The sequence below is a fragment of the Nannospalax galili genome, unplaced genomic scaffold, assembly GCF_000622305.1.
Source record: "Nannospalax galili isolate Female #2095 unplaced genomic scaffold, S.galili_v1.0 scaffold388, whole genome shotgun sequence".
NCBI classification, from domain to species: Eukaryota; Metazoa; Chordata; class Mammalia; order Rodentia; family Spalacidae; genus Nannospalax; species Nannospalax galili.
In genome coordinates this window covers 1280867-1307072 of record NW_008360304.1, presented here as the reverse complement: position 1 = coordinate 1307072, position 26206 = coordinate 1280867, and the positions used below count along the sequence as shown (strand labels likewise).

The window sequence follows — 26206 nt, the reverse complement described above, 5'->3', positions numbered from 1 at the left end:
TTTTGTTTGATTTTTCAAATAGGGTTTTATGTAATCTAGATGGCCTTGAACTCCTAATCCTCTTACCTCAACCTTTTCAGTGTTAAGATGACAGGTGTGAGCCTCCATGACTTGGAAGTGGTGCATTTAAGCAGAAATATTTCACTTAGCCACGCTTGATACTCTATTCCTATGATATGATCCCTATGATATGATCTAGGAATCTCATGCTTGCTTCTTACTGAGGGGAAGGAAATTGAACAGGCACTGTCAGTTTAGTCTTTGACTTTAACTCCATGTAATTATGATCATTCTGTTTTAGTGTTTCCAGTGTCTGAAAGCCTTGTTAGTTTCTTTGAAGATAAATTGGGTAGTGTCAAGGATTTAATAATGTAAGAACATTTTGCTTTTTAATCTTTATCAGTTGCCAAGAGTTAAACATCTTATACTAAAAGTAATTTTCTGGTTCTAAAAATGGTGTTTGATTTCCATGATTCAGTCTATGGAAATTAAAATTTTCAGTCATTAGCTAGGCATGGTGGCACATGCCTTTAACCCCAGCACTGGGGAAGAAGAGGTAGGTGGATCTCTGAGATTAAGCCTAGCCTAGTCTACATAGGGAATACCAGGCCAGCCAGGGCAGCATAGTGAGAGAACCCTAACTCTGTCTTTAAAAACAAGCAAGCAAGCAAGCAAACAAACTACTACTCTTATATTTGATTTCTTTTTGAAATGGGATTTTAAGTTGTACCTCTTGTTTTTCAGAGATATAACTACAATGAAAGGAACGATTGTTGCTCAAGTGGATTCAAGCGAGTCCTTTCAGGAATTCTGTAGTACATCTTGTTTGTCTCTCTATGAAGACAAACAGAATCCTACTAAAGGAGCATTAAATAAATCAAGATGTACAATCTGTGGTAAACTAACAGAGGTTTGTATTTCTGTACTTTATCACTTAGTTCTAATAAGGAACTATTTAAAAATTCTAATAGCTATCCCATATGTTCTTTTCAGTGTGTATTTCTTGTAAAATGAGGATAAATAAAAGCTGTCTTTTAAATATTTCATTTTATATTTCTATTCTCCCAAAGGAGCCGACTTAGTTAAAATTATGTTATTTTTCTTTCCTGGGGTTGAGAACAGTCACAGACAAAAATCATAGTAATGTGATTGATTTTTTTTGTCTTCTTTTTATTGGTCTGGTAATACCTTTAAGTAAATAGGCTGACTATACAAAATAGACACATGCTGGAAAATAGAAGTGGAAGGATTTAAAAAAAAAAAAATCAGCCAGGCGTGATGGCTCATACCTTTAATCACAGCACTTGGGAGGCAGATGGCTCTATGTGAGTTCAAGGGCAGCCTGGTCTACATAGCAAGTTCCAGGCCAGCTGGGGGCTACAGGGAGACCCTGTCTCAAAAACAAAAAACTAAACAAGAAAGCAAAATTAAATTCATTAGCCGGTTATGGTGGTACACACCTTTAATCCCAGCACTTGGGAGGCAGAGGCAGGTGGTTGTCTGTGAATTCAAGGCCTGCCTGGTCTAAATAGTGAGTTCTAGGGCCAGCCAGGGTTACATAGTGAGACCCTATCTCAAACACAAAAAACTATCGGGGCGGGGGGGAAGCGTCCAAATTTGATTAAGATCTATTATATGAAATGCACAAAAACTCAACAAAAAATAATAATGCACTAAAAAGATAAAATAATACATACTGAAAGTAAGATAAAAAGAAAAAAAGAGAGAAAACTACAACCAAATAAAACCTAAAATAAATTCACATTCTTAATTATGTTACTAAAAGCAGCCTGTATATGCATACTTTGTTTATAATGCTGGCTTTTCTTCCTCCTTTTCTAGAACAGTGTACTTTATAATTACTTTTGGAGCTGTCTAAACATTTGTAGATGTTTATGAAATTTAATATTGATACTATGCAGACTGTGACTGTTTTCCTGTTATTTTTATATATTTGTTTTATTTATTTATTTATATTATTTATTATTTATTTTTGGTCTTTTGAAAGGTCTCCTTATAGCCCCAGCTGTCCTGGAACTCACTATATAGACCAGGCTGGTCTTGAACTCACAGAGATCCACTGGCCTCTGCCTTTCAAGTGCTGGGACTATAGGCATGTGCCACCACGCCCAACCTATTTTTATATATTTTTATATACTTATAGAGAAGCTCATAGTGCTATCCCTGGTAGACACTTCTTTTTTTTCCAGTGTCATGCATGTGTTCTCATGCATAAACAGTTCAAAGACTTAATGTGTTTTGATTTTCCTTCTGGGGGCATCTCTGTTGCTGTTGGATCACCTTGTTAGCTACTTGAAGACTAATATGTCTTTTAAAAATTCTGTTTTTCTTTTAGATTCGCCATGAAGTTAGTTTTAAAAATATGACTCATAAACTGTGCAGTGACCACTGCTTTAATAGATATAGAATGGCCAATGGTCTAATAATGAATTGTTGTGAACAGTGTGGAGAGTATTTGCCCAGTAAAGGAGCTGGAAATAACGTTCTGGTGATTGATGGTCAGCAGAAAAGATTTTGCTGTCAGAGTTGTGTCAGTGAATACAAACAGGTAATATATGTGCTAATTAAAATTAGGCCTTCTTTTGAGTGGGGTTGGAAATGTTATACTATTTGTACTGTGCAGCATTTAACAATATCTTGGAATCTCCTTTAATCCCATTATGTCTTCATGTTGAAGATTACCTACCTCAAATGAATTTAGAAAAAAAAGGTTGTTTTGAAAAATCAGGTTTTTGAAAACCAAGTTCATTAATTCTGTCAAGAACAGAAATTTATGTGTAAGCAAGATGACTTTGAGTGGAAAAGCACTTGTCTCACAGAAAGAGCCAAGCTTTTTACACGGAAATTCTTTCAGATTTAAACAGAACTATCTTGGTGTTACTTAAATCTATAACATAAAAAGGGGAAATGTATTTTACTTATTAAAAATTACACAGCAAAGTGTTGGAGGGGTGGCTCAGGGCTTAAGTGCACTTGCTATTCTTCTAGAAGTCAATTTCTAGCACCACATGAGGGCTCTGTCGCCCTCATCTGGCATCCATCCATCCATCCATCCATCCATCCATCCATCCATCCATCTATCCATCCATCCATTTATTATTTGTATATTTGGTCTTTTTGAGACAGGGTCTCCTGTAGCCCCAATTGGCCTGGTACTCACTATTATTTCGTTACTCTAATCCAATTCATATTGACAATTGTTTGGATATTCTTGTCTCATTCTGGTTTCATATGAATTTGAAGTTCTTCAGTCTTATAACTAAGGAAAGACTATACAATAAAAGCTATAATCATTCTAGATGTTTAATCTTTGTCATGCTGCTGTCTGTAACTGACTTGCTGTGTTATTTCCTTATGAGTTGCACATTGCCATTGTATAGAAACACAATGTAATTATTGCCCTTTGCACTCTTCAACTTTGGGGAAAGTATTTATTGTCTCTAATAACTTTATTGTAGATTTCTTAGGATTTCCTGTATTTCAAGTCATGCCATCTGTTTGTGAATAGATTTTTGCTTATTCTTTTCCCAATATGGATGCCTTTTGTTTCATTTTTGTTTGTTAAGCAGAAAGCCTGGATTTCTATCCTAGTCTGAAGGAATAAGGTGCCGCCTCTTAAGTCCTCGCTAGGCACTGAGACCAAAGTATGAAACACTACTCGGTCAGGCAACAATAGTATAGCTTAACTATTACCAACCACTCTTACCCAAAATCTTACTAAGGTGGTCTGATCTAGGAGAAAATCAAAACCAACAAATAGCAGGCCAATGCAGAAATTACAGAGAAGGCAGCAGCGAAAACTAAATAAAAAAACAAGAGCAGCTGGGAATGAGAGAGATGGCTTAATGGTTAAGAGCATTAGCTGCTCTTGCAGAAGACCTGGATCTGGTTCCCAGCACACATGTGGTGGCTAACAACTGTCCATAGCTCCAAATTCAGGGGATCCAGAGCCCTTTTCTGACTTCTGTAGGCATTGCATGGCATGAGTACACTTACGTATTACATACATACAGGCAATGCACTCATAAAATTAAAAAAAAAATACTTTTTGAAAAAGAATTCTCTGCTGGGCGTGGTGGTGCATGCCTGTAGTCCCAGCACTTGGGAGGCAGAGGCAGGCGGATCTCTTGAGTTCAAGGCCAGCCTGGTCTACATAGTGAGTTCCAGGACAGCTTGGGCTACAGGGAGACCCTGTCTCAAAAAGACCGAAAAAAAAAAAAAAAAAAAAAAGAATTCTCAAAACAACCCATTTTGCAGTTAATGAAAATTTAATTGTAATCTCTTGATTACTGTTTTAGAAAGCTTTGAGATTTCATTATAATTTGGTATGTTTTAACAAGATCTTAGGATATACTAGGCTACCTAAGAGGAATGAGTAATTTTTTTCTTTCTTTTTCGGTCCTTTTGAGACAGGATCTCTCTGTAGCTAGCCCCAGCTGGCCTAGAACTTGATATGTAGACCAGGTTGACCTTGAACTCAGAGAGATCCCCTTGCCTCTGCCTCCCAAGTGATGGGATTAAAGGCATGCATTACCACGCCCAGCTGGAGTGAATACTTTTTTTCAATGAAAGGTCAAATGTGGTGAAATCCCAGCAGTTCTGAAGGCTATGGTAGGCAGACCACAAATTCAAGGCTAGTCTGAGCTAGAGAGTGTTTAAAGGGAGTCTCTTGGGCTACCCTGGCCAATACAACAACTCAAAGGAAGGTTTCTCCTGTCTGGTACTGTTTCTTGTTATATACCCTTCAGCTATACACATGGGCTCATGTAGAGATAGATATTGTATGTGTAATTTGTTTGTAGGTTTTTGGACTAATACAATTCCCTCTGGTGTTTTATAGTAGCTAGGCACTATTTATCTCTCCTTTCTCTCCCTGTCTTAAAAAAAAAGTACAAAGAGGCCTGAGAATAAAGGTGAATAGTAAAGCACAATTGTAACCTGGGAGGCCCCAGGTTCATTCCCCTATACCACAAGAAAAAAGTGGTAAAATTCATGACATGGGTGCACTCACATACATGCAGACAATACACTCATATACATAAAAAAATGGTGAAAGAAAAATCTGTTTTTCTTTTCTATGTTTTTACACTGTTGCTTTTATCATTCCATCTTTTTTTCCTCTCAGTAATGGAGATAAAACAGATAAAGCATTGTTAAAAGTTAGAACGAGATTGTAAATCACAGTAGATAAATGAAACAACTTTTATAAATTATTGATTCCAACTTTTTATTCTAACAACCTTTCCTTAGTATACTTAAAAAATCTTTTTTAGGTCGGTAGCCATCCAAGCTTCCTAAAAGAAGTTCGAGATCACATGCAGGACTCTTTCTTAATGCAGCCTGAGGTAAGCCTACTTGAATAAAAATTTTAATTACATGTGTTTATGTATCTGTGTTTTTGTGGGTATGTATTTGTCATGATAGGCTTGTGGAGATCAGAGGACAACTGCAGGTTACTTCTACCATGTAAATGTCTGGAATTAAACAAGTTGTTAGACTTGGCAACAAGCACCTTCATCCACTGAGCTATCTCACTGGCCCTTAAGGCCCATTTTAAACCCATTTTCAAGCACTGGTACTTTTATAATTGTATATAAAAAAATCATTTAAATTTTGAAGCATATTAAAATGTGTTTCAGTTTTTGTTTTTCATTATCATTGAGGCATAATAATTATACAAGTAGATTAAAATTATTGTCTTAAATTGTATCAGATGGGGGAATTGGAGAGATGGCTCAATTGTTGAGAGCACTTGCTACTCTCCAGAGGCTCCAGGTTTGGTTCCCAGCACCCACATGAAGGCTAACAACTATCTGTAATTTGAATTCGAGGGGATCCAGCTCCCTCTTCTGGCCTTTGGTCACTGTACACATGGGTGCACTTACATGCAGGCAATATACTCATATACATAAAATAAAAAATAATAATGTCAAGTGCTGAGGTTTTTTTTTTTTTTAAATCTCCAGGAATTTTTAAATTCCAGTAAATTTAACATGTGTTTTCCTCTGATACACTAAGTTTTTGCCAGGAGATGTTTGTGTTCTTAGAAAATTGGTTTTCCAGCCTGGTATGGTTGTGGACACCTTTAATCCCAGGTTTTGGGAGGCAGAAGCAGGCAGATCTCTGTGATTTCAAGGCCAGCTTGGTCTACAAAGTGAGTTCTAGGCCAGCTGGGTCTACAGGAAGACCCTGTCTCACAAAGACCAAAAAAAGAAGAAGAAATTTGTTTTCTGATACTAGTTTTTAGTATATAGTACCTTGTGTACAGTAGGCATTTAATGATGGAATTTAAAGATTGTTTTAGATTTGCCTGCCTGAAAGGTAAAAGTAAGTGCTTTCTTGAAAAGAAAAATTCTTAGTCCTGAAGTTTTCTTTAGCCAGATGAATAAATACTAATATATATATAATCAGGAACAAAATAAGGAAATACACATGGATAAATTATTGTCAGATTAATCTATAGACCTTCAAATTTTTTCTTTCAATTTTTTATCATTAATATTTTTATATAGCTAATGAAAACTATTTTTTATCCAGGAGACAATCCGGGATCCAAAGGCCATTATTTCTCTTAAATTTCCTTCCCTTCTCTTTCCCCTTTTCTTTTCTCATTTGTCCCTCCATCTGATATATTTGCCATTCTCCTATTGTCCCATAACCACTAAGGGTAAATATATCCCCCCACTCCATTTTGGAGTGTTTTTTGTTGTTGTTGCTGCATTTTCTTTATGAAGACATGGTCTCATTATGTAGCCTAGTCTCTTGCCGCAGCCTTCTGCGTGTTGAGATTACAGGTATGTAGCACTGCAGCTGACTTCTTTCCATGTCTCTGCCCTCAGGTGGCTAATTTTCACATAGGCACAGATCAGCTCTTAGCAAGAGACCTTTTTGGGATACCTGTGTTTAGATACCATAGTTCCTTTTTGTTCAACTCCCTTGTCTTATGTTTTCTAAATTGTAGTTGTCCAGAACTTTACCTGTTTTCTCAACTGAGTAAAACTCCTGTGCCCCTAAACGGCTTTAGGCAGTAAGCTTTGGTAACTGTAGAGCTTACTTCAAAGTCGTTTCTTGTTTCTTGGGGATACAATCCTGGGGATACAATCCTGAGCAAAGTTGCTTCACATAATTTTCTTAGTGTTCTAGATATTACAGGTGTGATAAAGAAAAAGTATGTCCTTACACAAACACACACACACATGCACGCACATACATGCTTTTACTAGACTTTATAGTTTTTTTATTTAGCTATGTTCAGGGAGTCTCTTAAACTAAATCATTAGACAATAGCACTCTATTTTTTGAAAAAAGACTTAGATAATGATGATTGTTGAACTATTTGTTGGCACAATTAGTTTGCATTTGGATAAAGGAATAGAATTTTCATAGATATTTCCTGTAATCCCTGTGCTTGGGAGGCTGAGACAGGGGGTCAGAAGTTTTGAGGCAGCCTGACCCCAGTGGAGAGTATTGCTTCCTGCCCCCCATAAAAAATATGATAAAATGATTTCTAGTTAAATTGTGTTTTTTAATTAATCTTTTTATATTTCAAATTTTAGAAATATGGAAAACTGACAACTTGTACTGGTTGCCGAACACAATGCAGGTTTTTTGATATGACTCAGTGTATTGGTCCTAATGGATATATGGAGCCATATTGTTCAACTGCTTGCATGAACAGTCACAAGACAAAATATGCAAAATCACAAAGTAAGTTTCAGGTATTTGGAAAGTTTAATAATTTTTAACATAATTTAACATAATTGTTAAATGTAACTAACTTGTTTATATGCTGTTTAACTTTTTAAAAAAGCATTTTAAATTGAATTTTTGGAATTTTCATACAATATAACTGGATGGTATTTAGATCCCCTCCCTTATCCACACCTCCCTTTATTGCCCCCCTCCTGACAAATTTAATGTATTCTATTATATATAATAAGACCTATAGAGTCTAATTTGTTTCCCCAAATGTCTTTCAGTGTGGGTCCATCCATTAGAGCCTGGCTAACTACCAACAGTCTCATCCTTGAAAGAGATTGTCTCTCCCCCTCCTAGTAGCCGAAATTTTCTTAGGTTGGGTTGGGCTTTCTTACCCACTTCCCCATGTCTATGCTGGGATTTTTGTCTGGTTTGAGCTTTCATGGGACTTGTGCATTGACCAGCTTGTTTTAACTGTTTTTTAATTTCTTATACTAAACATAACTGCAAACCTAAAATTATTTTGATCATTCCATGCTTAAAAAGTTAGTGAGGTGCCTGGCGTGGCTGTGCATGCCTTTAATCCCAGGCATGGGAGGCAGAGGCAGGCAGATCTCTGTGTGTTTGAGGCCAGCCTGTTCAACATTGGGAGTTCCAGGCCAGTCAGTGGCTATATAGTGAGACCATGTTCAAAAAAAAAAAAAAAAAAAAAAAAGTAGGTGCTTGAAAACTTGTCATTATATCCCCAAATTATCTAAAACGTTTTTTGATGTACTCATGTATTTTATAGACACAGTAGCAAAGTCTTTATGGCAGTATATTTTTAAGGTAAAATAATCATGTATAATAGAAGTTACAAATAATGAGAATAATTTATGGAAGGATCCGTAAAAAATTTTAATCAGTTAACTTTTTTTTTTTTTTTTTTTTTTTAATCTTTTTGAGACAGGGTCTTTCTGTAGCCCAGGCTGGTCTGGAACTCACTCTGTAGACCAGGCTGACCTGGACCTCACAGAGATCTGCCTGGCTCTGCCTTCTTTGAGTGCTGGGATTAAAGGCATATGCCACCACACCGGGCTATCAGTTATCTTTTTTAAAAGGTCTTTCTTTTTAACTTTATAAAGAAATCAGATATGTATCTTTTCTCTCCTAGGTTTGGGAATTATTTGCCATTTTTGTAAGCGAAACTCTTTACCTCAATACCAAGCCACAATGCCCGATGGAAAACTGTATAACTTTTGCAATTCCAGTTGTGTAGCTAAATTTCAGGTTTGTTACCATTTTATCACCATTCCCAATAAAATGCACATAGAGAACAATCAGCCTCTATGCTTTATCTGATTATTTTAAAAATAATTTGTTGAGGGCCTGATTGGAGGGTGGAGATTATGGAATGAGTCACAGAAGAACTTGGCATATCAGCTTTCTATTTTTGAACAGACAATGGTTGACTTTTAAATTAATACCATGTTAGAGTTTGAAAGAAAATAATTTTTAATATAGTTTACTTCAGTGCTTGATGTGTAGTAGTACTTTTCTTATTAGCTATTTGGTATCTTTAACCCAGAAAATTTAAGCACACCTGCTTTCCAAATTAGAAATGAGCTGTGTAAACCTTAACTAAGATTGGGATCCGTTTCAGGGAGACAATTTTTGACTCATCAAATGTAATGAGCATTCTGACATAGTTCCTCAAAGTTGAAGTACGGATAATCTCAGAAGATAATGTTACAGGAAGTTTTCATACTTAACTTGGTTGACCACTCTGCAGAAATAGTTTAGAGGGGATTCAAACATTAGTTAGGTAGTACTAGTAGGTTTACCTGTTGTGTGTGAAAATTTCAGGGTATTGCCCAAAGGTTCAAACCAGTGCATAAAGCCATGCTTCATGAGTTAATTCATCCAACAGTTCTACTTTATTCCAGGTACTGTGCTCTATGTTAATTTATTTAACCTGAAAATGTAGTCTTTTTAAATGTGTTAGAATAGTTACTACAACAGTTGTTAGCGTTTGAGTTAAGGTTATTTTAAGTTGAATCAAATGAATGAATATTGTTTTTGTTGAGTTCTATCCTCATTGAGATTAGATGATAAACTTGTACAAGACTAAATTTTTGTTTTATGAAGTGAAATCATGGCCATTGATAATGTCCTTACTGTGGTACATATTGTTTCTACTTTGTTGGTTTTTTTTCTTAAACTAGAAGTTAAGAAATAAGGATTACCTTGAAAAGAAGATAGTGTTGATGGCATGCTGCTTGTCAGATCTTAAACAGTCTTTATCCCTTTTGATGTTGAGTACACTGGACTGATAATAGAAAATGTTTTTGAAGTATTTCACACTGTAGCTCCAGCTAGCCTAGAACTCCTGGCAGTGCCTCAGCCTCCCAAGTGCTAGGATTGCAAGCATGCACCACCATGCCCAGCTTAACTACTTTTTCTAATTACTTGAAACGTATATTGGCTATGGTTTGATGAGACTGTGGGTATGTACATTGTATATTTTAAATGAAGCTTAACTTAGGCTCTTAATTTTGAGGAATATCTCCAAATAAGCATATAGTCAGTCTTATCAACTATTTATATACAAGTAAAACAAAATTGACAAATACGCAACATTTTTCTTTTATATCTATAATATATGAACATTATATTAGATACTTTCTTTTTAAAAACAAGATAGTAGATTGTATTCTTAGTTTGTTTAAGCTACTACAACAAAATATAGCTTATAAATAAAAGTTGCTATTTCTCAGTTTTGGGAATTGGAAAATCCCAAGATGAGGCTCTGGTAAATTTGTAGATAGGAAAAGCCTTTTCATCATAGATAATGTCTTCTGATATGAGGTTTTGAATGGGCAAACAAGTACCCTCAGACTTGACTAGATCAGGGGATGGCCCAGAAGGCCTCATCTGTTAATACCTTCAGACCTGGGGTTAAGGATTTTGACACAAATTTTGGAGAAGCACAGACATCCAGATCATAAAATATTCTTTTTTTTTTAAAGAACAGATAACTTTAATGAGGTTTTTATTGAAAGCATTTTAATTACCTGACAGTAAATGTATTAAAACTTCATGTTTTACTTTTTCACAAACTGTGTTGTACACTGGATGTTTTAAAAAAATTTTTTTCCTCCACTGTACCTTGAGTAATTTTATTTCATACATTCACAAGGACATATGGAACATGTGTGGTGCCTGATACCCTTCCCAAAGAATAAATACTAGTGTACTCTGGTTAAGAATTAGGGGAAAAAAACAAAAAACAACAAAAAAAACCAAACCAAAAAACAAAACTTTTCAAGCCCATGTATGCTTAGTCTGTAAATTTTTTATTTTTATTTTTTTGGCGGGGGGGGGTGTCTTTTTGAGAGCCTGTAGCCCCAGCTGGCCTGGAACTCACTATGTAGATGAGGCTGGCCTTGAACTCACAGAGATCTGCTTGCCTCTGCCTCCCAAGTGCTGGGACTACAGGCATATGCCACCACACCTGGCAGTCTGTAAATGATTTTAATTTAAAAGAAAGTAACCAAACTCAAATAAATTTCTAATATGAACACCAGCTGTTCATATCTTTCCTCACCAAATTCTCTAGAAGTAATTCATATTCTTTTCCTTGATAAGGACTTAAAAATAAAATTATGGAAGCAGTGCAGTGGGATAAACCATTAAATCATTAATAAATTAAGTATTTGACAGTGAAGTGATCAGTTTTTGTTTGTTTCCTGTCTTCTTTCCTTTTCTTCCTTGCTTTCTGTATCCCTCTTGTTCCTTTCTTTCTTTCTTTCTTTCTTTCTTTCTTTCTTTCTTTCTTTCTTTCTTTCTTTCTTTCTTTCTATTTGGAGTTTAGAACTTGGGCAGCTAATCTCACTATTGTGTTCTTACCTTTTTCTTCAAGTGGAAAAACATAATTGAACTGTAGTTTTTGGTAGTCGTTTTCTTGTTTAAGGTAATCCCTTGGTTAAAAAGAATTTCATTGTATAAAACTAACTTAGTGTGTTTTTTGCAGAGCTGAATATTGAACCTATGGTCTGTGCATGGTATGCAGGCATCTAGCAGTGAGCTATGTCTCCAGCTCTTTAACTTAATGTATTTTCAAGACAAAATTCAGAATTGTTTTATGAACTAAAGAAACATTTAACAAAGATACTATTGCTTTCTAGATATAGTAGATATGACAGTAATCACGGGTAGAAATTCTAAAATATATGTTAGGCTAAGTGTGTTTCATTCTTCATTTTAGGCTCTAAGTGTGCAGTCATCTCCAAACGGCCAGTTTGTAGCACCCAGTGATATACAGTTGAAATGCAACTACTGCAAAAATTCCTTTTGTTCAAAACCAGAAATCCTGGAATGGGAGGCAAGTCATATTTCCTTACATATTATCTAATGCAAAAATGAAAGTAATAAAACAATTGGCATTTGTATTAAAACCTCTTAGTAGAAGATAATAAGGTTTCCATATTTTTCATGGTTGGCTTATTTATTCACGTGGAAGTGAAATCAGGATTTTTTTTTATGTGAAACAAAAGTTATTGAAGTCATATGCACAGTTTATGTTTGTAATAGGATCTAAAAAGTCATACTGAGTATACTCTATCTACTCAGAGTGTCATGTTTACCATTTTCTCCCTGTCATCATTATTATCATTGTCTGTGAACTCTTAATACCTTATATTATTTACTACATGTAAAAATTAGAATTTGTAAGTCAGACAACCAAGTTGTAGTTTAAAATTTTGTAAATATATTTTAACAAAAGAATAGAGGCCTATGAATCCTGATATGTTTATTTTTCCTCTTAGCACTCTTAACCTCTTTTAGTATAGTTACTTATTTTGCCCTGCCTTTTTGTCATTAGCATGGCAAATTATGGTATATATAAAGTGGTATTTAAGATGCACAACTAAGAACGGATTGCTCTCGGGGCAAAATTTATTAGTGATCACAGTACTCCAAATCTGAGTTTCAGGTAAAAAGTGGTGTTCAGAATTTGGACTCAATGATTTCTAAAGTACTTGGAAATCTGAAAGTTCATTATTTAAGTGCCTTTAAAATTATTTATTATTTTGCTTGGTGATGTCTTTAGAGTAGGTAAAATCATTCTTTTGAGACTATTGTTGCCATCCAGTCATGCTTTTTAGACTGTATTTTAAGTAATAGGAATAGTGTTGAAGCCCCAACATGAGAGGATAAAGGAATAACCTGGGTGTGAAGAGAGAAATCCACAAGCAAGCATGTAAAAAAATCACAAAGCAAATAAAGATCTACATAAACTGAAGTTTGATAATTTTAGATAGAAATAAGCATCTTCCCACTGTGCCCATGTCAGTGCTGCCCAGCTTTTGTAGTTATTCTTTTATTTACATAGAGCCTATGTGTTAGGTGCCATTAAAAGACACTGCTTTAAGCTGGGTGTGGTGGCGCACGCCTTTAATCCCAGCACCCGGGAGGCAGTGGCAGGAGGATCTCTGTGAGTTCAAGGCCAGCCTGGTCTACATAGAGAGTTCAAGGACAGCTGGGGCTACAGGGAGACCCTGTCTCAAAAAGACCCCCCCCCAAAAAAAAAGACACTGCTTTGTTGAATAAGCATTAAACTTTTTATCCCTCTTCTTTTTTGAAGGGCGTGTATGTGCTATATTGAACCCAGGACTTCGGGTGTACTCATCCAACACTTTACTACTGAGCTGCATTCCCTGTTCTCCTTTTCCCTATGTTATGTATTCATAATGGAGCAGTTTTCCACTGCATTAACTTCTTGAGTTGGTTCCTTAGTTGTTTCACCTTCCTTATTTTGGACTTTAGATGTCTTTAATAAGTGCTAAGTTGATGATTTAGACTTAATCTTCCATAATGCTGGGTTAAAAGCTGTTTTCCTAGAGTTTTAACTTGTTCTTGACTATTTGGCTCACTGTTAAAAAGTAGTTCTGACAATTTTGAGTTTGAGTCTAAGAGAAATAATAACAATAATAAGAGTAAACTGTTTTTTCCGTTTAAGGGAACTAACTCACGTGTCAAGTTTTGCATGAATGCTGTGTGATAGCACCAAATTGAAAACTTGTGCTACAATACATGATATTAAAGTGTGACAGACTACCTTGTATAGACTGAAAATGTTATTACCTTGTCCTTCTGTAGCTTACAGTGTAGCCTTTATCATTTCCTTTCTGTGTGTCTAACTCACTTAGCAATTCCAGACTGGTAATTCATGGCTCTGATATTTTTACCCAGTCACCGAGTATTTTTAGGGTAGTTAAAAATTTTGTAGATCTATGTTAATAATTAGTGAATTGATTAATTCAGGTGTCTTGTGACCTATAGGAAATCCAGTCCCAAGAATCATCGTGTTAAATAGATAAATGATTTAATTTTGTTTCTATAAAAGTGGCTTGTTTGTTTCTTAAATTGTTCTTGAGGTGATTCTCATTTACTTACCAAAGTTCCCATTGTGCATTTAGAACAAAGTGCATCAGTTCTGCAGCAAAACTTGTTCAGATGACTATAAGAAGTTGCATTGCATAGTTACATATTGCGAATACTGTCAAGAGGAGAAGACACTTCATGAAACAGTAAATTTCTCTGGTGTTAAGAGACCTTTCTGTAGTGAAGGCAAGTATATATAAGCATTGTTCATAACTTTTAATATATATAATTCCTGTTCAAATATTTTAAATAATAACTGATTAGATATGTCTAGAGTAGGTGCATAATTTTATTATGACTGAAAAAAAATGAGTTCATTTTTTTACTGGCTTGTTTTGTTTTATATGTATTGTAGACTTCTGGGCCTCAAGGCTTTATCTCTATAAAATTTGGGAATATAATGAAAGCAAGCATTGTCATACCATGTCACTTCTAAACTTGTACACTGTGACCTGCAAGTTGGTTTTTCAAGGGTTAAAAATGTTTTCTATTAGCTTCATTTTCCTCTACCAGCTTACTGCTTAGCTACAAATTTTTTTTAGTATGTAGATTGTACATCCTTAATCTCAAAATCTGAACTCAAAACTTTTGGAGCACTAACATGATATTCCAAAAATGTTAGGTTTGTGAGTATTTTAGATTTTTTTTCTGGGGATATGCAACTATTCAAAACAAAAGCCTCCCAAATCTGAAATTCATTTGACCCCAAGCATTTTAAATATGGGTCATTGAAATGCAGTGAAGGAACTACTACATTGAGGGTTTTGGTTTAAGTTTGGGGTGTCTGAGGCACACTAGGTTCTGTTCCAGTATGTTTAGAGATTTCCTTTCTTCTCACCTATACTTTCATTGGTTTCTTACCAGGCATTGGAGTATAGAAATCAATACTGGTTCTAAATTTCCTTCTCCAGAGATCAAAACATGATCACAGCTGCGGGTTTTCAGATGCTTGTCTCGTTCTTGCTCTAAGCTGACTTTGACTTTCCGTTCTTTATTTTCCCCGGGTCACTGATCTCTCAGCTTTCCTATCTGCTGTCTTCATCTGTTATTTTCCGTTGAGGACTCTTTGTTCTCTAGTTCTACTTTTTCTGTGGATTCCGATTACAAATTTGGGGCTAAAGGAAAAGTTTTGGAATCCTAAATGCTAGAAGTACAGAATAACAACAAAATCAGATTCATCAGTCTGTTGAGCCAATGTCTTCATGTATACTTTGCAAGGTATTACAAAGTGAGGCATTCCTATTTAGTGTAATTGGTACACCTCGCCTAGAACCATGATTATTTATTAGCTAAGAGCAAAGCTATAGAAAAAAATGACAAATTCTAAGATGTTAAAATGATTGGTACTAATTTACTCTTTCATCTGAATTTTTGTGCAACTATTGTCTTTACTAATTTATAAATCTGAACCCATTAATATTTACTGTTCACATTTATTTATATCAGTGATCTTGTAGCAATTAGATTTCTTTATGGAATTTAGCAAAATGAAGAGTGTAGCAAATAGTTAATCGACATCTACAGTCATAATTTTCATTGGAAAGGACTCACTAGATAATAAAGGGTTTAAAAAGATGTGAATTTTTTACTGTTAAATTACTGTTCTTTAAAGTTGTTTTGACCTCCATGTGTGTACCATGGCACCCAAGACTGCACAAACACATATTTACTTATACAAATAACTAAATAATTACAAAATATAGTTTAAGATATCAAATCTTAGCATAGTACATAAATGCTTGCAAAATTAATTATGTATTTTTAAAAATTGCATAGCTAGGTATGCCTCCTATCCCCAATACTCAGAAGGCTGAGGTGGGAAAATTTAAAGTTCAAAGCCATTTTGAAGTATATAATAATGAAATCTGGCTTCCCCAAAATTCCTGTTTATAAATAAGAAAGATTACTTTACAACTAGGTTGATGAGTAGTATATGGTAAAGGTGTAATTTGAGCTCTATATTGAAGCATGGATAGGGTTCTGGTAGATATTAGTAGGTTATTGTTCATAACATAGCATGAGTAAAAAACATTTAATCTGCAGAGAAAAGTAAGTACAGGCACTAAATTAGAATGTGAAAATACTTAGAATAAAACCTTTATGCAGTAGATAAGAGAGATATTTTATTAAATAGATAGCAAAGTATTTTCTCTACACAAGTCAGTATACCAGTTTTATTTCCATAAAAGAGTTCATATAGTCTGAGAGACGGGCAATCTAGAAAATTTGGGTATAATGCTTACTAAAGGGAAATATATCTATAAATTTAGTCAGAACCTCTCAACAGTCTGAATTATTCATTTCTCTAGAGTTCTCTTGGTTTCCTTATTCTGATCCTTATGAGTTTATTAGAACAAAGAAAATATTCTGAATATCACTAGATTTTAATGTCAAAGTATTATTTGAACTCCTGTATTAGATAATCTTTCTTTTAATTTTTTTTTTTTTTTCTAACTTTCTGAGACAGAGCTTCACTATTTAGTCCTTGACTGGCCTCTCTGTCTAGACCAGGTTGGCCTCAAACTCACAGAGGTCAACCTGCCTCTGCTTCCCAGGTGCTGGGATTGAAGGTGTACACCACCACACCTGGCCTAGATAATACATTCCCCCCTCCTCCCCCAACCCCTCCTGGTAATGTATTTTCTAATGTAACAGTCTGTGTTCTGTTCTAGTTCTTGAGGTTGGTGTTATCATAATAAATTTAGACTTTCAGAGGCCCTGAAGAAATGGTTCAGTCAGTAAATGCTTGCTATGCAGACATGAAGCATGAATATCTGAGTTTGATTCCCAGTACCCATGTAAAAGCCATGCCTGGCAGCATGCATCTGTAATCCCAGTGCTAGGAAGGCAGAGACAGGAGGGTTGTGGGGGGCGGCTTGCTGGCCAGTGTAGCTAAATTTGTAAGATCCAGGTTCAGTGAGAAACTGTCTAAAAAAATAAAATGGGAGCAATTGAGGAATACACCTGATACTGAGCTCTGACAGCCACATGCACCTTAACACACGCATGCATGCAAGTACAAAACAAAACAAAAAACCAAACCACGTACCAAAAAAAACCCACAAAACCATTTACAGTTTCGATCTGGAGGAAAAGGATTTTTTTATGTGTAGATACGGGACACATTTAAAAACTAATAATTAACTAGTTATATAAGATCTATCTCGGCTCGAAATTTGTCTTTATGTATTCTTTTTAAAAATATGGTGTATTTTTCAGGCTGCAAGCTTTTATACAAACAAGATTTTGCAAGGCGATTAGGATTAAGATGTGTTACATGCAACTATTGTTCTCAGCTGTGTAAGAAGGGAGCAACTAAAGAACTTGATGGGGTTGTGAGAGACTTTTGCAGTGAAGACTGCTGTAAAAAATTTCAGGATTGGTACTACAAGGCAAGTAACACCAGATTCTGATTATAACAGCTACTTTGTCTAGTCTTTATTATTGTAACAGAGATGTAGACTCATTTATTTTTTAAATGTGCACACTTTATGCCAAGCTCCGATTCTTCTGTTTCTTAAGATGGTTTATATCTTTCCCAGTTTGTTCTTATAATTTAGGCAACCAATGAGCTGTACCTGTATTTTCAGTGGTATAGCTTCATAAAATGAATGTATTTCTCTAATATTAGTTGTATCTTTAATTTTGATGATTCCATTATCAGGGTTGAACAGTAGCAGTAGTTGTTTTGAATATCTGGGATGTGTTTTGTAAGATACTAATTCTTTGTGTAAGTGTGTGTGTGTGTGTGTGTGTGTGTGTGTGTGTGTGTGTTTTCACATATTTTGGGGTTCACATGTGTACATTTGGAGACCAGAGGTAAGAGTGTGAGCCTTAAAAAAGACTTTAAAAGTCAATATAAATTCCCTTTGACTCATTACATTGATTTAAAACAAACAGACAAACAAAAAAAACCAAGATCTCACTATGCAACCCTGGCTGACCTGGAACTTACTATGTAGGCCAGGCTGACCTTGAACCCTTGAACTCACAGAGATCCACCTGCCTCTGCCTCCAGAGTGTTGGCATTAAAGGTGTGCACCACCATGCCTGGCAACTTAATTTTTTTTTTGTAGATGAGAAAATAAGGGTCAATTTGGAGTTTGTATGGCCAGATGTTACCCAAGGAAAGCTAGATATTTATTATACAAGGAAAGGTTATTCATTTCTGTGTTAACATGGAAAAGTATCTCACTGTAAAGCATCATGTATTTGAAAAGCATGTGAAGAAGGACATGATTTCAGAATTGTGAGAGATCATATCTGAAGAAATATGAAATATGAAGAATACTATTTACCTTATGATGGTGACTAGTGTTAATGATAGTATCTACAGCTCATCATATTAAATAGAGGAAGATTACTTTCCAATCATTGGTGAAATAATTTAGAATAAAGGTTTTGATGTACTTTTAAAAAGTTACTTCATTATTTTACTGTTGCTTTTGGATGACGTAAGTTTTAAACTCTAGAAATACACTGAGGATATGTATACTAACACTCTCATGGGCATTCATATTATTAACTAGTATTTTGTTCTGTTTTAAATAGTGTATTTGAGAAATTACCTAAAAATATTACTTTGATTTGATTAATGACTTAATTTTTGTTTAACACACACAAACTGTTTAGGTTATATTTGTTTAGTTGCTTACTTTACCATTCTAGGGATGAAATTCAGGGCCCTTGAATGGGCTTGGTCAGTTCTCTCTCACTGTGCTCCTTCCCAAGTCTAGATTTTTTTTAATGGTGCTAGGGATAGGAGGCTTCATTACTGAAAGTTTGTTTTTGTTTTGGATAATCTTAAAACAGTAAAGGTATTTTAATGACCACAAATTTACAAGTACCATTTGTTTCTTTTTATCATTTATTGAGTGAGACAGAGTTATGTGATAACAACTTCCTCATCATTATTTTACTATTTAAATTTCTATCTAATTGTGAATCTAAAATATTTTTCTTGGTAGATTTTTGGGGGGGGGGGTTACCGAATAAGCCAAATATTTATTTTATTTTATTTTTATGTGTATGACTGCTATGCCTGCTTGTATGTAAGTGTACCTGTGTCATGCGGTGCCTGAGGAGGTCAGAAGAGGGCATCAGATTCCATGGAACTGGAATTTAGTTGCCATGTGTGTGCTGGGAATGGAACCTGTGTCCTCCGCAAGAGCAGTCACTGAACCATCACTCCAGCCCCTTATTTATTTTATTTTATTTTACTTTTGTTGTTGTTGTTGTCTTTTTGAGACACGGTCTCCCTGTAGCCCCAACTGGCCTGAAACTCACTATGTAGACCAAACTGGCCTGGAATGCACAGAGATCTGCCTGCCTCTGCCTCCCAAGTGCTGGGATTAAAGGCATGCACTACCACGCCTGGCTTTCTAGCCCCTTATTTTTTATGTTTGTCTTTTGGTTGCATATTAGTATACCTGTGTGTGCAATGCTCACGGAGCAGAAGAGGGTGTCTGATCCCCTGGAACTGGAGTTATAAATGGCCTCCATGTGGGTGCTGATAACCCAATATGGGTCCTCTGCAAGATCAGCTAGTGCTCTTAACTTCTGAACCATCTTTCCAGCCCCCTAAATGTATTTCTTGAGCTAGCTCTTTTTCTCTTACTTCTTTTTGTACTTCCCTTTCCATCACTCTTTGGATAGTCATATTTTCTTTATGTTACTTATATTCAAGATAGAGAAAAATTTCAGTTTCATTGTTCTTTGAGGGGAGAAGTTAAAGATGACATTGTTATCTTATGTTTCATTTTGTTATTTTATTTTTGATACGTTGGGGATTAAATCCAGAGCTTCACACATGCTAAGCCTATCTGCTACTAATACTTTCATGTGTATAGTGTTCAGTTGCTTAAATTCAGTGAAGCATTGCATTTCGGAATGTGAGGCTCTATCAGTATTCTGTACATTAAACACTTTTAATGTATTAGGCTGGGTAAAAGTAATTTCATTTTTTCGTTGTTGGAATTATTATTATTTTTTTGGTCTTTTTCAGACAGGGTCTCCCTGTAGCCCCAGCTGACCTGGAGCTCCCTATGTGGACCAGGCTGGCCTCAGTCTCACAGAGATCCTCCTGCCTCAGCCTCCTGAGTGTTGGGACTAAAGGCATCTATCTGCTGCCACTCCCAGCTCATTGTTGGAATTTATCATTTGAATTTGGAATATGTTCTTAAGTAAACGTCATTATATTTCGTTTTATTGTGGATTTCTCGCGCTCTGTTTTTTTGCTAATGGTTTATTATTTGCTGTTTATATTTGTTTTAAACTCTGGAAAGTATATTACACAAAAAGCAAATCTGAACCATTTCTTTGTTCAAGTTTATAGTGTGTTGTAAAGTAGCAGAGACAATTTGAAATATACATTTAGCCTAAGAACTACTAACAAACGGTACAGTGTATGTGATGGTTGAAGTTGTTTTGCAAAGGAGACTCAAAATCTTGAAGATGAAGAGCTTTTGGCCAGCCATCAAAAGGTGACAATAACCAATGAAAGTGACATCAAAGGTGATCCTTTTACAACTACGTAGAGGTTTTCAAGGGTCCTTAGGCATTTGAAACAAATTGGAAAGGTGATAAAACATGATTAGTGGGTTCCTTGTGAGCTGAACAAAAAAATTTAAAATTTTTAGCGTGTCATTTTGAAGTGTTGTCTTCTCTTACTCTACATGAAACCAACCCATTTCTCGATCACATTGACCACAAGTGTATTATATATAATTGGTGTTGACTAGCCCAGTGATTGGACTAAGAATCTCCAAAGCACTGCCAAAAGCTTAAGCTTCAACCATAAAAAGGCCGTGGTCACTTTTTGGTGGTCTGCTACCTGTCCACAACAGTTTTCTGAATCACATTGAAACCACTACAGCTGAGAAGTATGCTCAGCAAATAGATATGATGCACCAAACAGCTGACATTGGTAGGAGAGGCCCATTTCTTTTCCACAACACCTAACCACAAAGTTGCATAACCAGTTCTTTAAAAGTTGACCTGGGTTGTGAAGTTTTGCCCATCCAATCCACCATAGTCACCTAACCTCTTGCCACTGACTACCACTTCAAGCATCTTCACAACTTTTTGCAGGGAAAACACTTCCACAAACAGGATGAAGAAAATGCTTTCTAAGAGTAGTGAATTCTGAAGTATGGATTTTTATGCTATAAGAATAAACAAACTTCTTAGAGACAAAAATGTGTTGATTGTAATTGTTCCTGTTTTGATTAATAAAGATGTGTTTGCACTTAGTTATAAATGATTTCTTTTGCAACATCCCAATATTCTTTTAAAACCATCAAACCTTTGGGGACTGGAGAGATGGCTTAGCATTTAAGAGCGCTGGCTGTTCTCAAAGAAGACCTGGGTTTGAATCCCAGCCCCCACATGGTGGCTAACATCAGCCTGTAACTTCAGTTCCAGGGGATCTGATGCCCTCTTCTACAGGCATTGCATGACATGGGTACACTTACATACATAGCACTCATACACATAAAATTATGTAATATGCACAATATCATCGATTCCTTAGAGTACAAATAATTTTTTATTTTGGTATTTAAATTTAATAGGGGCTGAATTGTATAGCTCAGTGCTTTTACCTAGCTTATGAAAGACCCTGAGTTTGATCATAAGCATCACAAAATAAATTTTGTGCTAACATGCCTTTTACTTATTAAAACATTTTAAATGATCTGTACTTCTGGTCCTTACAGTAGATTGCTTCTGGATTTAAAATAGAGACTTACTAAATGCTGCCTGTCTCTTTTGAGTTGGAATTAAAAAGAAACCTTACTGCTATAATCCCCCTCTCCCCACCCAAAAAAATCCCTAGAATAAAATCTGTTTATTTTAGCAGAGTGTAATGGTGCATACCTGTAATTCAGGCTGTCAGGCATGTGGCTCACTAGTTGGGTGCCAGCCTAGGCTTACACAATAAGACCCTGTCTATTACTAGTCACAGTGGTTACTTTTTGAGATCCTTGGCACCTGAGCATGGCTATAAAGTGGACCAGACATTTTAAATAATCTGTGCACTCCCGGGATTTTAAGGATTTGTGCACTGACATGAGGCTGAACTGGTTGACTTTTAGAAGCTAACAAGCGCCCATGTGCAGAAGATCTGGTTTCGTTTCAGCACTATTTCAGCAACTCAAGCCCTGCCTGGGGAAATAAAAACTTTAAATGCTGGCCAGGTGTGGTGGCACACCCCTTTAGTCCCAGCACTTGGGAGGCAAAGGCAGGCGGAGCTTTGTGAGTTCAAGGCCAGCCTGGTCTACATAGTGAGTTCAGGTCAGCTGGGACTACAGGGAGACCCTGTCTCAAAAAAAAAAAAAAAAAAAAAAAAACAAACAAACAAAAAAACCTTTAAATGTCAAAAAAATAAATAAATAAAATAAATCAGTCAGGGCTGGAGAGATGGTTCAGTGGTTAAAAACAGTGGTTGTTCTTCCAGAAACCTTGGTTCAGTTCCCAGCACCCACATAGTGGGTAGGGTAGCAATCATCCGTAACTATAGTTTCACAGGATTCAATGCCCTCTTTTGGCCTCTGTTGGCATTGCACAACATGGAGTCACATACATGAACGAAAAACAATCATACACAAATAAATACAAGAAAAGAAAATCAGTCAATTTTCTTCACATAGATAACTTTACAAGGAAAAAGGCTGAACTTTTCTTCAAAGTATGTGTTTCTATATATAGGCATGGCATGAAGCCTAATAGAATGGTTGTTTTTATGTGGAATTTGTTTTGTTTTGAGCTGTTTAAATGGAACATTTTTGAAGATTATATTGTAATTCAGTAATGTCTGGAATGTGTTTGTATGGTAAAGATATTTCCAAAAGTTAACTACTTCCCCAGAATATAATGTTTTGTGATAGATTTAAGCTTCTCTTTACTTGATTACTTCAAACTACAGTTTTTAACAAGTTACGGAGGCTTGTTTAGGACCTTAACATTTTATTTATTTATTTATTTAATTTATTTATTTAATGTTTGAGTGTTTTGCCTGCATGTAAGTGCATCATATGTGTGCAGTGCCTGTAGAGGCCAGATGAGGGCGTCAGATCTCCTGGAACTGGTGTTACAGATGGTTGTTAGCTGTCCTGTGGGGCCCAAACTCGGGCCCTCTGGAAGAGCAGCCAGTGCTCTTAACCACTGAGCCATCTCCAGCCTACTCCCCACCTCACTCACCCCTTTTTTAAAAAATATCCTTCTTTTGAGTCAGGATCCTTAAATCAGTAATGTATAATAGCAGTTTAAAGTGGAATTGGTATGGGTAAGGAATGATAGTTACTTAGAATGTTTTTAAATATTTTATTTATTATTTTTATTTTATGTGTATGCATGTATTGCCTGCATTTAGGTAAGTCACCCATGTCATGGAATGCCCGCAGAGGTCAGAAGAGACCGTTGGTTCCCTGGGAACTGGAGTTACGGACAGTTGTTAGCTGCCATGTGGATGCTGGTATTCGAACCCAGGTCTTCTGCAAGAACAGTCAGTGTTCTTAATCGCTGAGCTATCTCTCCAGACCCACTTAGAATGTTTTTAAGTTGACCATATTTTTGCTCACTTTCTAGGCTTTACTGGAGTTTGCTTGAGTGGATATAAAAGAAAACAACAAAAAGCTTACACTGCCTCTTAAATTTTGTTAATGGCATTCATTAAGCTTAGAATTGTTTTTGTTTTCATCCTTTCTGCTGGAGAAAGTAGATACTTTGTTTTCATTTGTAAGTTGACGTTGATCTTGTCCTTGTTTTCTTTGAATGAAGAGAAAATTTGTTTTCAACTTTCTGAAAGAGTTTGACATAGAAAAACCAAGTGTTAATTGTAGAATGAAGGGTTGGTTTCATTGTTTCTATTTCTTGGGTAGGATATATTTAGTTTTTGTGTTCTTGGCTTATTGGATTGCTATATAAATAAAAATACTGTTGGACTTGGTGGTGCATGCTTGTAATTCTAGTATTTGTGATGGAGGCTGGAGGATCAGGAATTTGAGACCAGGTTGAACAACATGGGCCCTATTTCAAAAAAAGAAAAGAAAAAAGCCAGCATAATACATGAGAGTGTAATTTTTTTTTTTTTTTTTTTTGTCTTTTTGAGACAGGGTCTCCCTGTAGCCCCAGCTGTCCTGGAACTCACTATGTAGACCAGGCTGGCCTTGAACTCATAAAGATCCACCTGCCTCTGCCTCCCAAGTGCTGGGATTAAAGGTGTGCGCCACCACGCCTGACTGGAGATAGTAATTTTCATAAATTTTATACATACTGTTTTTTGGTTTTAGATGTTAATTGAGATTTCTTTTGTTGTGTTTTAGTTTTATTAGGATTTTTATTTTCTAGTCATTTGTATCAACTCATTTTTGTCTTTTCATTGCCCGTGTGTATCGGAGTTCAAGATAAAGTACACATTTTGACTCGGTTTATATGTTAGAATCCTCTTAGTGCATTTTCATTATTTGACTTTAGTCAGATTTGATTTTTTTGATTCTTAGTTTCCATTGCACAGTGTGCAGGGTTGTTGTGGGAATTGTGGTAGAGAGTAGTTTTAGGCTTTTATTTCAGATTCTTGGTGAATGAAGCAGTCAGGCTGCAACTTCATTTTTGCTTTCTTTTTCCAGTGTTTCTGGCTCATTTGTAAATGGTAATAAGCTTACATTTCCTTCCTTTATGCTTTGTATGTTTAATTATAAAAAGGACAGAAAAAGAGTTGAGAGTTCCAACTGCAAGTTCAGAGATGCCACCTAAGGGGAAAAATGGTTCTGGAAAAGGTGTGTTGGGGGTGTGTGGTCTCTGGGAATAACAGTGGTGGCAATGCAGTAAAGGTCCAACATGTTCTGTGTGAAAAACATGACAAAACCATGGAAGGTATGGAAAAATCTGGAATAAGATTCAGAAAAGTGGCCACACAGCATAGTGAAGATAAAGCCAGGCAAGGGGGTCCATGGCAGGAACATTTCAAGAAACAGCATTTGCCTTGCCTATAAGTGGGATGTGATTAGCGTGTGTTTACAGAACTACCAGTTAAGCCAAAATTTGAATATCATATTATTATGGTTGAAGGAACTAAATAAAAGAATCCCCCCCCCCCAAAAGAAGCAGAATTGGAACTTGGAGCACTTCTGTAGTTATTTCAGAGTAATCTTTACTTGATGATAATTGTACATAGGAGCTATTTTCATTATAATGTCGAGTATGACTGTATTTGAATTTTCTAGAGGAACAGAACCAATAGAATGAATATATGTTAAAGGGAAATTTATTAGATTCTTCTACCAACAGTGGCTGCCTCTTACTAGCAATGCCTAGAACCCTCATCTGGTGCTCAAGCCTAGAGGATTCCTGGAGAGCTGCTGGTCTTTAGTTTTCAGTGGAAACCCATAGAAGCTGGGTTGTACTGTCAGCAAATGATGACAACAACAGCAATGGGCTAGATGAAGCAAAGTTTCTTTGACTTTTTATCTGGCCTCTCAAAGGTGCCTCCCACATTTAGAGTGGGTCTTCCCAATTCAAATAATGTGATCAAGAAAATTTCTTACAGGTTGACAACCAAGATTAACTATCACAGTGACCTAGGTTAATATTAAATGCTTCTATTTCTGAGATTACCAGCAGTATAAAATGATTTGTAAATTTTTGGACAAGACATAGGATATTAGCAGCAGTTACTTTTGTACTACAGAAGCTTTGTTTGATGTTTATTCAGCAAGAGAGATAGCTGACATGGAGAAAGAGACAGTTCATTATGGTCTACCCTTGGATGGCTGTTTGTTAATATAAGACCTTTTACCAATGTAATCATTTGTTAATATTCCCAACTGTTAGTTTAAATTTTTATTTTATTTTTTACCATGTGGGGATTGAACCCAGAACCTCACATAAGCTAGGTACATGCCCTACTTCTGAGCTACATATACCCTCAGCCCCCCAATCAAACATTTTGATAGGTTATTTATTCATCCAATTCATTTGAGATACAAAATGAGAGTTTTTATATACACAATTTAAAATTATAGATTATTTTGAGTAATGAAAAAGCCACAGCCACAATTATTAT

The 26206-nt window shown here is 35.8% G+C and overlaps 1 protein-coding gene and 1 pseudogene across 2 annotated transcripts in view; both read left to right on the top strand.

The window, feature by feature from the left end:
* Zmym2 (zinc finger MYM-type containing 2) overlaps positions 1-26206 on the top strand; it is a 117306-nt gene that overhangs the window by 51599 nt on the left and 39501 nt on the right. For both annotated transcript variants that reach the window (XM_029559273.1, XM_029559272.1), the window contains 8 exons: positions 745-910; positions 2357-2569; positions 5295-5366; positions 7578-7728; positions 8873-8988; positions 11966-12082; positions 14181-14331; positions 17365-17537. In XM_029559273.1, the coding sequence (XP_029415133.1) occupies positions 745-910; positions 2357-2569; positions 5295-5366; positions 7578-7728; positions 8873-8988; positions 11966-12082; positions 14181-14331; positions 17365-17537 (1159 nt within the window). The remainder of the gene's footprint in view (positions 1-744; positions 911-2356; positions 2570-5294; positions 5367-7577; positions 7729-8872; positions 8989-11965; positions 12083-14180; positions 14332-17364; positions 17538-26206) is intronic.
* Positions 24884-25223, top strand: LOC115068648 (annotated as a pseudogene).